The 16,646-nt window shown below is 51.1% G+C and overlaps 1 protein-coding gene across 2 annotated transcripts in view; it reads right to left on the reverse strand.

Moving 5' to 3' along the window:
- Window positions 1-16,646, reverse strand: part of PHF2 (PHD finger protein 2) — a 93,043-nt gene that overhangs the window by 34,295 nt on the left and 42,102 nt on the right. For both annotated transcript variants that reach the window (XM_070375251.1, XM_070375250.1), the window contains exons 2-3: window positions 5,919-6,004; window positions 574-688 (exon numbers count right to left, since the gene is read on the reverse strand). In XM_070375251.1, the coding sequence (XP_070231352.1) occupies window positions 574-688; window positions 5,919-6,004 (201 nt within the window). The remainder of the gene's footprint in view (window positions 1-573; window positions 689-5,918; window positions 6,005-16,646) is intronic.

Below are 16,646 nucleotides of genomic sequence, written 5' to 3' on the forward strand. Positions count from 1 at the left end.
AGTAAAGACTTTGTCAGACAAACAGAAACTGTCTTCCAGCTGTGAAGGGCCAAGGGTGGTTCAGAGCCGCTGTCTATACAACCACATGTCCACACAGTCAGGGTGCCCCCCCTCACCAGAAGTGATTTCCGTGACCCTGATCCTGCCCTCTGCCCTCACAAGGACAAGGGTGTACAGGGGGAGGGGCACTCTAAGAAGAACCAGGGACACCCCACCAGGACATGCGCACAGAGGAAAGCCCATGGCTATGATACCAGGACCCGCCACATCCACATCAGGCTGGATACCAGCCCCCACTCCTGGTCCATAAAGTGGGGACAGTGGCTCTCTCTCAGGAATGTGCCGTCGGAAGGGCCATACCAGGTGGGGGAGATAAGACTCTTCCCTCCAGGGCTGTGAAGGTCACAATCACCTATTTGGGGAGGTGCTGAGAAGGGAGAGATCAGCTCCCATACTGGGAGCACCTGGAGTTTCTGCGACTTTGCTGCTTCCCCTGGAGGGAAGCCCATGGCCCTGGAGCCCCAGTGCGGGGTGCGTATCCAGCCTCAGGCTGGAGAGGAACAGGCTGCTCACCTGGGAAAGGTCCGGCTCCTCAGCTCCTTGATGAAGAGCTGGCTGCCATTCTGCACGGGTTTCACTTCCGGCGTCTGCCCGGGGCCATGTTTATGCCAGGTTCGCTTCTTCTTCACTGTGGGGGAAACAGGAGGCAGGTCGTCACCTGCAACACCCTCCCCTCCTCATGCCTGCAGAGACCCAGCCAGGAGGGCAGCCACCATGAATGCTGCAAGACTCAGACCTCTCAGAGGCAAAGAAGTTGGGGTTCCCTGGCCCCCACCCACCCAGCCTCCCCAGCCTCTCAGGACCCCGAGTTGACACATGGTCAGGAACTCCCACCTCTCACATCCTGAGTCACAGCCCCCACCTCACCTCTTACCCCATACTTCCCAACCTGCTGGCTCAGATGATGGCACTCAAAGCTGGGGCTTCCTAGGGCCCCACCTCACTCAGCACTTAGTCTGCTGAGAACTCTTCAGAGGCGCCCCCTGAGAAGCTCCCACCCACGGTCATTTTTCAGGACCCTTCTCACCTGTCTTACCCTCAGACTTGCCCTCAAATAGCACAGACTGCTGCCCTTCCCCACTGGGATCTTTGCTGCCATGACAACCCACAACTCACAGGCAGAGCAGCCCAGCCCCATCTTCTATGCCCACTGCCCTCCCCACTCCCTGCCCACCACTGCCTGCCCATCCTCAGGGTATCGTATTGTCACACCTGCTCCCAGGGCACTGGACACACACTTCTTGGACTTTTACACGTGAGAATGAACACCTGTGCCTCCTGGGCTGTGACACATGCTCACGCACGTACACACATGCACATCCACATGCAACCACACATGCCCTTACGGGACCAGGACAGGCACGTGCACACTAGGACACACACACACATAAGGACAAATATGCACACACACTAACATACGCTCCTACTGGACTTCGAGCTCCCAGAGGGAAGGAAGCTATTTCCTTGATACCTTCGGCCCCATTCAGGGCAGCCATGGATAACTCAGTGAGTGAAGATGGGCCAGGCATGGAGACCCATCCTGGGGGACTGCCTCGCAGGGTTTTAAACATGATTCTCAGGCAGAGATGTGACTGGAGGTGAGGGAGAGCTGGCGGGGCCCTTAGAGTGTCTGTCCTTCACAGACAGGGATCGGGTAGGGGCTGCAGTCCTCCTGCATTTCAGTGGTTGTGGGGATGAAGGGAGCTGACGACTGCTCCTGGGTGGGACCTGCCTAAAGCAGGAAGCGGAAGGCACTGGATGCGGGGTGGCTGAGCTGACCTCTGTTCCAAATTGCCACCTCTTCCCTGTCTCATCAAGTCATAGTTCCTTGAGACTGTCTCCTAAAATAGGTGATATATACATCATGCTTGGTCTCCCAGACCAAAGTGCAAGTGCATATTATGGAAATCAGGCCCGGTCCTACAAAGGAGGGGCTGGAGCTAGAACTTCCGGTGGCAGCACCAGACCCAGTGAAAGTGAAAGTCGCTCAGTCATGTCTGACTCTTTGCAACCCCATGGACTACACAGTCCATGGAATTCTCCAGGCAAGAATACCGGAGTGGGTAGCCTTTCCCTTCTCCAGGGGATCTTCCCAACCCAGGGATCAAACCCAGGTCTCCCGCATTGCAGGCAGATTCTTTACCAGCTGAGTCACAAGGGAAGCCCCACCAGACCCGGAGAGGAGTCCAAATCTTTCTTGCCCACCTATCCTATAGCTGTGTGACTCTAGGCAAGTTAGTGGGTGTCTCTGTGTCTCATCTTTAATGCTGGTTCTGGCTTCCTGGGCTCCTCGTGAGTATGGAGGGCCCTGTGCCAGGAGACACATGGGGTGACTGAGTCTTGGAGGAGGCATACAGCCCAGAGACAGCACATATGCAGGCAACAGTGGGCAGCAGAAGAAAGAAGCAGCATCTCCTCTGCCTTCCAGGAGCCGGGCCTGGGGCCCCTGCTGACCAGGGGCCAGTGGCAGTCTTGGGCCATCTGGGCTTCCTGGGCCCTTATTCAGGACTGGGCAGCTTCAAGCACCTCGTGTAGAGGCTGGAATATGCCTGATACTGTGGCTGGAGCAGGTATGCTGGGACAACAGCCAAAGATGAAGCTGTGAGGCAGGTCTGAGTTCACAGGGGCTACTCTTGAATCCCTCTGCAGCCCTGACTGGTGGGCTCCTTCCCTCCCCAGGGTCTAAGACCCTCCTGAGCTCTAAGGCTGAGCCTTCCCTGCCTATGGGTGGCCCAAGACACCGTCTTACAAGCTACCCAGGGGACAGCTGGAAGCTGGCGGGGACTCAGCAGACCCCTCTGGGTTACAGGGGCAATACGTATATCCCTAAGACATTTGACAACACAGCTCAGCCCACCCTCCTAAGCATAGCTTGCCCCATCCCAAAGGTGTGACAGCAATGCTTGCCTCAGGAAAAAGGAAAAGATAAGAAATTAGTAAGTAACCTCTTAAAAGTCTTTTGGACTCTGTGGGAGAGGGAGAGGGTGGGATGATTTGGGAGAATGGCATTGAAACATGTATAATATCATATATGAAATGAACTGCCCATCCAAGTTCGATGTATGATACTGGTTGTTTGGGGCTGGTGCACTGGGACGACCCAGAGGGATGGTACGAGGAGGAAGGAGGGAGGGGGGTTCAGGATGGGGAACACGTGTACACCCGTGGCAGATTCATGTTGCTATATGGCAAAACCAATACAATATTGTAAAGTAATTAACCTCCAATTAAAATAAATAAATTTATTTTTAAAAATTTTCCTTAAATTCTAAAGGAAATCAATCCTGAATATTCATTGGAAGGACTGATGCTAAAGCCGAAGCTCCAGTACTTTGGCCACCTGATGAGAAGAGCCAACTCATTAGAAAAGACCCTGATGCTGGGAAAGATTGAAGGCAGGAGAAGGGGATGACAGATGATAGATGGTTGGATGGCATCACCGACTCGATGGACATGAGTTTGAGCAAGCTCCGGGGGACAGTGAAGGACAGGGAAACCTGGCGTGCTGCAGTCTACGGGGTCGCAAAGAGTCAGACTCGAATGAGTGACTGAACAACAAAACCTCTTAAGCAGTCATGGAGCCAACAAGAGGAAACACTAGGATTCAGAATCACTTTAAGGGTCATGTCACTTGCCTCCCATGAGCCTTCATGGGAGCCTGTGGGCCTGAGAGTCACAAACCAAAGTCAGTCCAAGGGGCAGATGGCAACAGCATGGACAGGGAACCCTGCGAGCTCGCAAAGACAAGGCAAAGCACGAGGGGTGTGGCCTCAGGTCCAGCTGCTCCGGGAGCCCCGCCTCCATCCATTCCCAGGGCTCCATCCCCCGCCCCCACCCTGTCCTGGCCCTCTCCCTGCTGTCCTCACCTCACTGTGCCCACCACAAACCGCACCCAGGCCAGGACAGGGAAAGGAGGCAGGCGCGTGGGCTTGGGTGGTTCCCAGGGGGCACAGGGTCATCAAGGGGCCTTCCCGCAGAAGGTGTGACTGGAGTTCATGCAGCAAAAACCAACCAGTGTGTCACAGACAGGCTCTGGTCAGGGCACACACATGTAAAATGATCGGTGATAGGCAGTGTGGGAATGCCCACTGGCGGAAGCTGCTAGAATCTGTGCTTTCATCCCTGATGGACACACAGCCCATCAGTGGAGTCTGAGTCACAGAATTTATAAAGCACATGTGCACGCACACACACAATGCACACATGCACACACACAGTCAGGGAGGGTTGGGTCCCCCCAGGCGGCAGTCCCACACTGCTGATCTAGGACAGTGCTATAGAGGCATCCTGGCCCCCCAGCCTCCCTGAGCACACCCCAGGGTAGTGCCTATCATCAGCTGGGTGGTGTCTCCCAGCTCCAGCCCTTATCGGCCCCCCATCCCACTCCCGGGGCCACGAGGTGCAGACCCGGGTGCACACCCTGTTCATCTACCCTAGCCTCCTGGAAGTTCATGAGGTATTAGAAATGTAGACTAAGCCACGGGGCGACAGGCATCCTCCTGTGTCTGCTGTGAAGCCATTACCAGAAGGATCGGGTACTTTAGGGCAGACATATTGCGAGCAGCGGTGCTGCCAGCCTCTAGGGCTGTGAGGGTAAGTTAGGAATTTGAGAACCTTCATGCCTGGGAAGTTCAGAAGCCACCAGGCCTTCTTGTCTTCTTCTCATGCATTTACCACATGCCCACAATGTGCTGGAAAGTAGGGCACAAAAGCCAAAATAAATACAGTTCCTACGGTCACTCAGTGATGATAGAGCACAGGCTAGGCAAAAAGAGAGGCCCAAGAAAGGTCGAGGTGAGGCAAGACGACTCTTCACCCAGCTTCCCAAGGGGCTAGGTTGGGCTTGCTTTGCTGGCCTCAGCCTACAGAATAGGACCGCTGGGGATGGGCTCCGGGTGGGCTCCTACCCCACCCTGTGCCAGTGGATCTACAGGACTCCATACCTCTATGCCCACTGGATCCACTGGGTTACCCCACCAGGGCTACAGGGCTCTAGCCCCGGCAGATCATGGTTCTTCTCCCATGTGGACCTGGCCTTGGAACTTGCCTCCCAGCCTTGATGTGGGGCCCTTTAGAGCCACCCTGGATGAGCCCATGCCTTGGAGAGCACCCACTAGGTGCCCCCCACACCCTGAAAGGGCCACATGGAAGGGGAGGGTGATAAAGTCATTGTGATGTACAAATAGTAGTGTGAGAATGGGAATTCTTTTGCATTTCAAAAATACAAAACTCCTTGGCCATATACTTCAATTAAGGGGAAAAAAAAAAAAAAAAACTATTAGTTGTCCTCTCTGTACTCTTACTTATTAATAATGTAGAACTGACAAGAAATAAAATGCTTTGCATTGCTGAAAAAAAGATAGAGAAAGGGGATCACCTAAGATTCCAAGCAAGGAGTTCTGGAGATAGGAAGGAGAACAGGTTCCCAATAATGCACATTCCTAGAGCGCTACATAGATAAGAAGCGGCCAGCTGGGCAGAGCTGCGATGGATGGCTCCTTGGACATCTCCCAGGCTATGTCCCCATCTCGCATTGCCTGGTCACTGCGAATGCTAGAGTTTGCAACCCCTGTCCTGGCCTTTGGAGGCTGGTGGGCTCTCTGCAAAGGTCATGAGGGGCCCTAGATGCATCTGCAGGCAGGAGATGATCAGGAGGAGCCACAACCAGCCCACTAAGGCCATGAGGGGCAATAAATGAGACAGAAGGAGGTCCCTAGGCACCAGAGACCCCTGGCTGCAACCACACAGGGCAGTTGACTCCAGCAAGGTAGGGTCCAGTTGGGGCTGGGATCAAGGTCAAGCAGAGACCTCACCCCCATAGTCAGATCCAAGGGGCAGCAGAATGGTGCTATACTTACAGGTGGACTTCCCGTGGGTTTTCTCACAGTTTGGGCAGTGGTATATGTCAATGTCTGGGGCCTCCTCCTCTTCCACTCCAACACAGCTGAAATGGAGGAGAAATAGATTATCACCAGCAGTCAGCAACTCCTTAAGTGCTTCCCCTGCAAAGCTCGGCAACACCCTGGGAGAAAGGGAAGGTGGTATGAGGGCAGTTGGGGCAGAGTATGTGTGACGACAGTAACTCACAGGTATGGGATGGGGGACTCAAAATGGAGAGGGAGGGTCAAGGAAGGCCTCGCCATGTGTGACTGGGAGAGGCAGAGGGGACTGGCCAGACTTTAGGCTTGCCTCTAAGAAAGCCATCACTACCTGTCACCACAGAGTCCAGAGAGGCTGAGGCAGGAGGCGGGAGATGGGGTGTCTCACAGCCCAGGCACTCCCATCATTTCACCACAGACAGTCTGCAGCCATGGGCAGGGCCCCTGCAGACCCCAGGGAGCTGTACCATGGTGCTAGGACAACTAGATATCAGAAGGGTGAAACTGAACAATTACCTCACACCACACACAAAATTAACTCAAAATGGATTAACAATCTAAATATGAGAGCTAAAACTATAACACTCTTAGAAGAAAACACAAGGGTGAATCTTCATGACCTTGGATTTGGGCACAAATAGGACATCAAAAGTACAAGCAACAATGAGAAGGAAATGGCAGTCCACTCCAGGATTCTCACCTGGGAAATATCACGGACAGAGAAACCTGGCAGGCTATCTCCATGGAGTCACAAGAGAATTGGACATCCAAGCCAGGCTTCAGCAATATGTGAACCGTGAACTTCCTGATGTTCAAGCTGCTTTTAGAAAAGGAAGAGGAACCAGAGATCAAATTGCCAACATCTGCTGGATCATGGAAAAAGCAAGAGAGTTCCAGAAAAACATCTATTTCTGCTTTATTGACTATGCCAAAGCCTTTGACTGTGTGGATCACAATCAACTGTGGAAAATTCTGAAAGAGATGGGAATACCAGACCACCTGATCTGCCTCTTGAGAAATTTGTATGCAGGTCAGGAAGCAACAGTTAGAACTGGACATGGAACAACAGACTGGTTCCGAATAGGAAAAGCACGCCAAGGCTGTATATTGTCACCCTGTTTATTTAACTTATATGCAGAGGACATCATGAGAAACGCTGGGCTGGAAGAAACACAAGCTGGAATCAAGATTGCGGGGAGAAATATCAATAACCTCAGATATGCAGATGACACCACCCTTATGGCAGAAAGGAACTCAAAAGCCTCTTGATGAAAGTGAAAGTGGAGAGTGAAAAAGTTGGCTTAAAGCTCAACATTCAGAAAACGAAGATCATGACATCCGGTCCCATCACTTCATGGGAAATAGATGGAGAAACAATGGAAACAGTGTCAGACTTTATTTTCTTGGGCTCCAAAATCACTGCAGATGGTGACTGCAGCCATGAAATTAAAAGACGCTTACCCCTTGGAAGGAAAGTTGTGACCAACCTAGACAGCATATTCAAAAGCAGAGACATTACTTTGCCAACAAAGGTTCGTCTAGTCAAGGCTATGGTTTTTCCTGTGGTCATGTATGGATGTGAGAGTTGGACTGTGAAGAAGGCTGAGTGCCGAAGAATTGATGCTTTTGAACTGTGGTGTTGGAGAAGACTCTTGAGAGTCCCTTGGACTGCAAGGAGATCCAACCAGTCCATTCTGAAGGAGATCAGCCCTGGGATTTCTTTGGAAGGAATAATGCCAAAGCTGAAACTCCAGTACTTTGGCCACCTCATGCGAAGAACTGACTCTGGAAAAGACTCTGATGCTGGGAGAGATTGGGGGCAAGAGGAGAAGGGGACGACAGAGGATGAGATGGCTGGATGGCATCACTGACTCGATGGTCGTGAGTCTGAGTGAACTCCGGGAGTTGGTGATGGACAGGGAGGCCTGGCGTGCTGCGATTCATAGGGTCTCAAAGAGTCGGACATGACTGAGTGACTGATCTGATCTGATCTGATCTAGCGACTAAAGAAGACCATGCTAAAAATATTTCCAAGAGTAAAAGATATTTTCTTACCTCCTCTGTTGCTTTAAAAATAGCATTAAAAAAAGGTAAAATTAATATGCCCAAACATTGTGAATAAAAGACTAAAAGTTTAAAAAAAAAGTACAAGCAACAAAAGGAAAAAGAGATAAATTGGACAGTATTAAAATTTAGAACTTTTCTGCATTAAAGGACATCAAGAAAGTGAAAAGGCTTTTCACTGTACAGAATGGGAGAAAATATCTGCAAATCATATTCCTAATAAGGGTCTATCACTGAAATGAATAAAGAACTTCACAACTCAACAACAAAAATGACACATCAATTTTAAAATGGTCAAAGGTCCCAAATAGAAATTTCTCCAAAGAAATACAAATGGCCAACAAGCTCATGAAGAGATGCTCAACATCATTAGTCATCTGGATGCCATGAAATGCAAATCAAAACCAAGAGATACAACTGCACATTCACTAGGATGGCTGTAGTTGAAAAAAAGAAAATGGGAAAAGAGCAAAGACTGGTGAGGATGCAAAGAAATTAGAACGCTCTCGTATCACAGGGCTTTCCTAGTGGCTCAGACAGTAAGGAAACTGCCTGCAATGCAGAAGACCCGGGTTCGATCTCCAGGTCAGGAAGATCCATTGGAGAAGGGAACAGCAACCCACTCTAGTATTCTCACCTGGAGAATTCCATGGACAGAAGAGAATGACGGGCTACAGTCCACGGGGTCACAAAGAGTCAGACACAACTGTGTGACTTTCACAGTGGTTTACATCTCACAGGTAAGGAATGTAAAATGATACAATTTCTATGTAAAAACAGTATGGCAGTTCCTCAAAAAGTTAAACATAAAAGTATCAGATGATCCAGCAATTCCACTCCAAGGTATAGACCCAAAGGAACTAAGAACAGTTTCTCAAACAAATCCTTGTACACAAATACTCACAGCAGCGGTAGTCGCAATAAACAAAAAATGGAAGCAACCCAAATGTCCATTAACTGATGAATGGATAAACAAATTGCAATGCTGCCATACAACGAAGTACTATTCAGCCTTAAAAAGGAACGAAGTGCTGATACACACTACAGCAAAGACGAACCTGAAAAGCATTGTGCTGAGAAAGGAAACCAGATAAAGGAAGCCACATACTGCGATTCCATTCAGATGGTCACACCCAGCAGAGGTAAATGTAGAAAGACAGAGACCTACTGGTAGCGCCACTGCACTTCCAATTCCCAGTTTCCTCTAATGGACTCTGTTAACAGCAGCTCCTCCCAACTCCCCCTTTTCCTCTATAAAAGAATGGTCCTCTCCTTTGTTCCCTGGACTTGCCTGTGCTCACCAGAGACCATGTCTCAAACCGTAATTCTTTGTTGTGCCTGAATAAACCCATTTTGCTGGTAAAATAGCTGGCTGTGTCATTAGTTTAGATGAACAGTGCGTACTGCAAGTCCACACCGGGCAGTGGTTCTAGGCTACTTCTCACTGGCAGCTCCTGGAGCTCACAGATGCTGAGGATGGCAACCTGCCCTGAAGGGCTTTCCTCTGTCCCAGCAGAAGTCATGCATACCCACAGCCCACTGGGAACCCCTGCCTGCCCCAGGACCCAAGGACAAACGAGAAGGGCTGTCATGGTTCTGCTGCAAGGCCTCTATGTGCCAGCACTGACCCTGCAGGCAGGCAGAAGGTCTCAGGTCAGATGACACAGGGCCCATTCAACAGGTCGGGAGTAAGGTATACCGTGGAAGGCCCAAGGGGCTTCTCCAACGTAGGCTCTAAGGGCACAGGGGGGACCACTCCCACCCAAAGGCCTCATAAGGGTTGAGTTTCAAGTCAATCAAAGGGAAGGAAACCAAAGCACCTTAAAATACAAACCCCCCAGTTGGCATTTCTCAGGCCTAGTTCCTCAGACTGGCTCCCCCAAATACCACCTACTGGTCCCACACATCCCTGAAGCCTCATCATGCTCTGGAAGGCCCACAGCAGGGGCCTCTGTGACAGATGGGGAAACTGAGACCCAGAGGTCACAGCCATGTGCACTGTGCATGCGGATACTCCCACCGCAGCCCTGGGAGCTCGCTCTTTAGAACACCACCATCTGGGGGGCACAGGGCTCACATGGTCCAGGATGGGTCTGGCTGTTTGCTGTGTTGTGCAGGAAGGTCCTGGGACTGAAAGGGAAAGTGAGAGACAAGGAAGGTGGGCCCCGTTCTGCTGGGCACACCTGAGGGCTGCCCCTCACCCAGGAGAGCCACCCAGGGCTTGGGGCTCCCAGGGAGGTGACCCCAGGCAAGCCTGCCCTCTCCTAATGGGAAATACCAGCAGCAACCCCCCTCAGAGCGATGCATCACCGCCCTGTATGTGTCCATGACCCTAACAAGGCCACCTGTGGAAATGAAGTCCCCAGATTCAGCCCATTGGATGTACCGTGTGCAGGGGGGAACCACCCCAATCCTGTCTTAAAGATCCAGCGACCCACTGCCCAGTTCAAGATCCTGTGTGCAGAGCACTAGACCACACCTGCTCACTGCCATTCTGTCAGGGTTGCTTACTGAAAGCAGCTCGTTTATTTTATTATCCCAACGTTAAGCCTTTCTGAGTGCTCCTAAGAAATTATTTGAGATATTATAGAAAATCAGAACAAGAGAAACATCAGAAGCATTTTTCTTGCCCCAAAGCCAGAAGCAAAGACACTGCGGCTCTGAGGGAGACTGTCACCCCAACATGCATCTGGATCAATCACCTAGGTGATTGTTTAGTGTGCGTGATCAACGCCATCCATGGTGAGAAGAGAGGCAGATGTATTCACATTAAGTGGCTGCTAGTGTGATGAGTCATCATTTAAAGACAAAAAAAGAAGCACACATTTCACATTAATACACACCAATCCCCTGCCTTGCTGTACTTAAGTACAGTGGGCAAGTATCAATAGTTAAAGAGCATCCAGCATGGATGTTAAGTCACTTTGGTTTTGTCTGACTCTTCGTGACCCTATGGACTGTAGCCTGCCAGGCTCCTCTATCCATGAAATTCTCCAGGCAAGAATACTGGAGTGGGTTGCCATTTCCTCCTCCAGGGAAGCTTCCCAACCCACGGATCGAACCTGAATCTCCTGCAGCTCTGGGCACTGCAGGTGGATTCTTTACTGCTGAGCCACCAAGGAGCATCAGTTTGAAGAAAATTCCAATTATGCACGTGTCTGCACATGCATGCCCTCTACAGGCACCCTGTTAAGGGCCACCTGAACCCAAGCAGCCAGACTGTACTGAATACGGAAGATACTCTCCCCACTGGAAACCCCTGCTGGCTCACAACAAGAGCTGGACACCCAAGGACTTCTCTGGATGGACACTGGGGGCTCAGCAGGCCCAGCCTGCTAGTCCTCCTGCATGCACGGCAAGGTGCCCAAGGTCCTCACCTGTCCCTGCCCCTTGTGGGACTGCAGCAAAGGCTCTCTGCGGACACAGTGAGCCAAAGAGGCAGGTGAGAAGGGTCCTCGCAGCAACCAGCCCCAGACTCAGGGGCTTCTCAATGGAAGGTGGGTATTGCCCTCCTGGGAAGTAGGCACTGGAGCTTGCCACACACTCCAGGCCCAAGCAAGGGTTCAAAGTTACCTGCCAATGGTCCAAGAGAAAAAGGAGGATGAGGGGCATCAGCTACAAGCTGGGTCCTGGACATGGCCAGGCCCAGCTGCATCCATGTCCCCAGGATCATCACAACCACTCAAGGCAGTCCCAAGTGCAGCCTGGGAGGGTCAGCTCTTTGGGCAGAGCTGGCCAGGGGAGCACACTGGGGAGAGCATGAGGGTAAGGTAGGGGAGGGGAGCGAGAGAGAGGGGAAGTGGAGGCAGGTAGCTCAGGGCAGAAGAGGGAAAAGACCAGAAGCTGGGAAAGGTGCTGTGGGACCAAGGCAGGGGAACCGTACATAGACCTCAGAGGCTAGATGGGGACAAACGTCATCCAGGATATCCGTTCAAAAACAGAACGACAATTTCAACAGCTCTGACACCTTGGCAAAGACACAGGCAGCCAGATAATTGTAGCATTTATCCTTTTTAATGGAGAAGGCAATGGCAACCCACTCTAGTACTCTTGCCTGGAAAATCCCATGGAAGGAGGAGTCTGGTAGTCTGCAGTCCATGGGGTCGCAAAGAGTTGGACACGACTACGTGACTTCACTTTCACTTTTCACTTTCGTGCATTGGAGAAGGAAATGGCAACCCACTCCAGTGTTCTTGCCTGGAGAATCCCAGGGATGGAGGAGTCTGGTGGGCTGCTGTCTATGAGGTCGCACAGAGTCGGACATGACTGAAGCGACTTAGCAGCAGCAGCAACAGTCCTTTTGAACTCTGATGAGAATGCTGCTGCTGCTAAGTCGCTTCAGTCGTGTCCAACTCTGTGCAACCCCACAGACGGCAGCCCATCAGGCTTCCCTGTCCCTGGGATTCTCCAGGCAAGAGTACTGGAGTGGGGTGCCATTGCCTTCTCCATCTGATGAGAATAGTGGTTCCCCAAGCACCCCACAGGCCATATTTCTTAAAGGACAGGAAGTTGTGAGGGCCAAATCCAGCCTGCCCAGCCCCAGTGCCCAGGGTGGAAAGCTGTGGTCCACCCAGGTGGTAGGCAGCAGGCAGAAGCACAGACTGCCAGGACCACCTAAGACATCAACATGGACCCTGTTGACCCCACGTTCCCTACATTGGAGAGAATCCAGGTCATCAGGACCCAGGACCCCAGGTCCCTAGGAGAAGGCTGAAATGAATGAGTGACGTTTCTACTGCATTTTCAGGGGCTCATGACCTGATGAGGCTGAGAACTGGTTTGATCTGAGCTCCCAGGGACCCCAGCATGTCAGAAAGTCTACCCCAAACAAATGTTAAGTTCATTTGGTCCCCAGAGCCCAGTAAGTAGAAAGACAACAGAATTTTCAAAGACAGAAGTGAGCGGGAGATAAGACACCAAAGATAACCAAGAAAAAGAGAACTGAGGAGTTTGATGCTGCAGATTTCAGACACTTGCAAAGGTGGCAAAATCAGGTCAGAAATGCCAAAGCAGCCATCCACCCTCCAGGAAGTCCTGCTTGCAAGGAAGCCTGGGTTCCCTGTTCTTTGTACAAAATCCAAACCTACCCCTTGGAGATGCTCCGGTTGTGAGACCAAGGGCCAAGGGGGATCAAGAGAGGAATAGCTCTTCTATGGCCATCCCACAGGAATCCCAGCTCTGCCAGCCAGTAGGGTGACTTTCAGTAGCACGTTCTAGAATCCTACCCCCAAGCATGCAGGGTACAACCTCATGGTAACGGCCCTGCCAGAGGAGCTCCCCAGAGCACAGGCTCCTGGCACGGCCTGGACACCCCACCACTCTCCTCTGCTCAGTCTTTGAGAATCAAGGTTGGAATTTTCTCATGAATCCAAAATTAGACTGCATTGTGGTTTTTTCCTATTGTGTTGTCAAGGATGTTGATTTACCGTAAATCACAACTTCTGTAACACTGTTTTGATTTTTTTAAGTTAGAGGAGGAGCCTCAAAAAAAGGAGGTGGCCCCTTTTAATTCCAGAGGGAAGGTGGAGCCCCCACACTGTGAAGCACCGAGGAGGTCAGAGGTGGCACAGCTGATTTGTCAATAATGGTCACGGCACGTGGGGCCACTTGGACTCATCCTGCCCGTGGAGAAACTAACATGGGAAGAAGCCTCCCCAGATACAGTCGTGTTGCCCAGGTTTAAAAAAGGTTTCCATCCTTTGGGCCAGTAATTCCACAATCTCAAACCTAGTATAAGGCAGAAAGTAGAAATGCACACAAGATTCACATGCAAGATGGTCCACCCCATGATTATTCACAATAGTGAAAAATTAAGAACAGTAAACTTTTCCAGCCAGGAGGTCAGAGACCCAGGTCATGCTTTGCTCACACAGCAGGATATCACACAGTCACCAAAACTCAGGTTTTACACATTTTTGAGTTTACGTGTTTACAATGTGCAGACACTAAACTACAGCCCTGGCACACAGTGACACAAGAGGGCTCCACCCTGGTGCCAGGCAATGGCATGCTTGTTTTCTCTTTACACTTTTCTGTACTTCCCTAAATCACTGAAATGAGTGTGTATTTCTTTCCATAACAAGTAGCAAAAGTCTTGCTTTATTCAGAAGATCAGAACGATGTCCCTTCCTAGCTCATCTCCTCTACATTTCTCAGGTCCTGGTATCCCACTGAGAAGGGTTCCTGAGCTGTCCACCCTGCCACAAGGCTAGGACACTCATCTCAGGGCCCCTGGGTTTCCCCTGGGAGCCTCGCAGAGGGATGAGTCCACGCTGCAGACAACAGGGAGAGGCAGGGTGGGTGGATACTGTATGGAAACCTGGGCGGGCCAGGGAGCCCCAGAAGGCCTGGGGGTGCCCAGCAATTCCCCTCATGATGACTTCATCCCATGTCAAGCCAGCCCCACTTCAGGGCCATCCCCTTCTTCCTGCATTCTCCCACATTTCTGCCTGCAGTCTCCAGAAGGCGCCCAGAAATGGGTCACTGGCACATTTCCACATGACAAAGCCATAGGGATCACAACGCAGTTACAACTTTGCTTCAAGATGGTCACCAGCCACATATCATCAAACTTAAGGTGGTCCTTTAGACCCTAATCACGTGAGCAACCACTCACTGAGTGCCCAGCCACTAGTCCAGGAGCCACACAACCTCCACACGACAGGGGAGAAATCACAGTGGGAGAAGGGATTTGACCCCTTCAGAGCCATACAGGGGCTCAAGACAGTGTGCCTGGTGCTCCCAAGATGCTCCCAGGCAGCAGCTGTCCACAGGTTTTGTGGTTTCACCCTAAGACCCTCAGGTATGGTGTGCAAGGGGAAAACGAAGGCCCAGAGAGGCCCACATTCACCTGGACCACATAGAAGTGGGGCAAGAGCAGGTGAGGTCAGCCAGGTCTGTCTGCACCCCACACCTCATATGCACCTCAGGAGCCCTCACAGCTCCCAGTCAGCCAGCCTGCTGTGCAGAAGCGGGTAGCAAACACTCTGCCACAGAAGGAGCTGGGGGTGCAATAAGGATTGGACCCCTGGTGCAGCTGAGCCCTCAAAGGACAAGTTCATAAAGAGGAACAGGAAACAGGAAACCACCAGACCTGGCCCAGCTGGATGAGCCTGCCAGTGGGTTGCCTGGGTGCCTGGGATGACAGAGTGCCAGCCATGGCCTGGGGGGGCAGCGGAAGACACTGAGCCACAGAGGAGGGTCTCACTCCCAACTCTGGAGGGTAGTCAGCCTGAGGACTCAGTATATCAGGACCCCCAAGGGTCACACATGCAGATGACACCACTCTAATGGCAAAAAGCGAAGAGGAACTAAAGAGCCTCTTGATGTGGGTGAAAGAGGAGAGTGAAAAAGCTGGCTTAAAACTCAGAAATCAAAAAACTAAGATCATGGCATCTGGTCCCATCACTTCATGGCAAATAGAGGGGAAAAAGTGGAAGCAATGACAGATATTTTTCTTCTTGGGCTCCAAAATCACTGTGGATGGTGACTGCAGCCATAAAATTAAAAAATGTTCGCTTGCTCCTTGGAAGGAAAGCTCTGACAAACCTAGACAGCATACTGAACAGCAGAAACATCACTTTGCTGACAATGGTCCGTAGAGTCAAAGCTATGGTTTTTCCAGTGGTCATGTACGGATGTGAGAGTTGGACCATAAAGAAGCCTGCACACCAAAGAACTGATGCTTTCAAACTGTGGTGTTGGAGAAGACTCTTGAGAGTCCCTTGGACTGCAAGGAGATCAAACCAGTCAATCCTAAAGGAAATCAACCCTGAATATTCATTGGAAGGACTGATGCTGAAGCTCCAATATCTCGGCCACCTGATGTGAAGAGTCGACTCACTGGAAAAGACCCTGACTGGGAAAGATTGAAGGCAAAAGGAGAAGAGGGTGGCAGAGGATGAGATGGTTAGCATCACTGATTCAATGGACGTGAACTTGGGCAAACTCCAGGAGATAGTCAGGGAGGCCTGGCATGCTGCAGTCCATAGGGGTGCAAAGTGCTGGATATCACTTAGAGACTGAACAACACCAACAAGGGTCACACAGACCATGTGGCTTCCATCCGGACCTTGTGGGGACCCAGTTACAGAGCAGTGACAGAGCTTTGGTGCGGGCAAGTCTGTCTGCTGAGCCCAGATGTAGACTCGTAGAAAAAACCCAGGCAGGCATTGTCAGAAGGCACTACATTTGGGGGTGGCTATTACACAGTCACAGATAACTAGGGCTGTGGGGAGGGATGAATACTCAGAAGAAATGAAAAGAGGTTCCAGAACATGAAGGACAATTGTTCTCCTAGCCCCTGCTGAGGAGGCAGGTAAGCTTAGAAAGGACTGTATGTACAATGCCCAGCGCCATACCTGGCACAATGCAAGGGCCTGCAAAGACAGTTTACTGCTTGCTGTAGTCATCACCACCTTCACAGTCATAATCACCATCATCATCACTACAACCATCACCATCACGATCAACATCATCACTACTATCACCCACCATCACTATCACCATCACCATCTTGGTCACTACAGTCATCACCATCATGATCAACACCATCACCATTATCATCACCACCATCACCATCACCATCTTGGTCACTACAGCCATCACCATCATGATCAACACCATCACCACTATCACCCACCA

This window comes from Bos mutus, chromosome 8 (assembly GCF_027580195.1).
Source record: "Bos mutus isolate GX-2022 chromosome 8, NWIPB_WYAK_1.1, whole genome shotgun sequence".
Lineage (NCBI taxonomy): Eukaryota > Metazoa > Chordata > Mammalia > Artiodactyla > Bovidae > Bos > Bos mutus.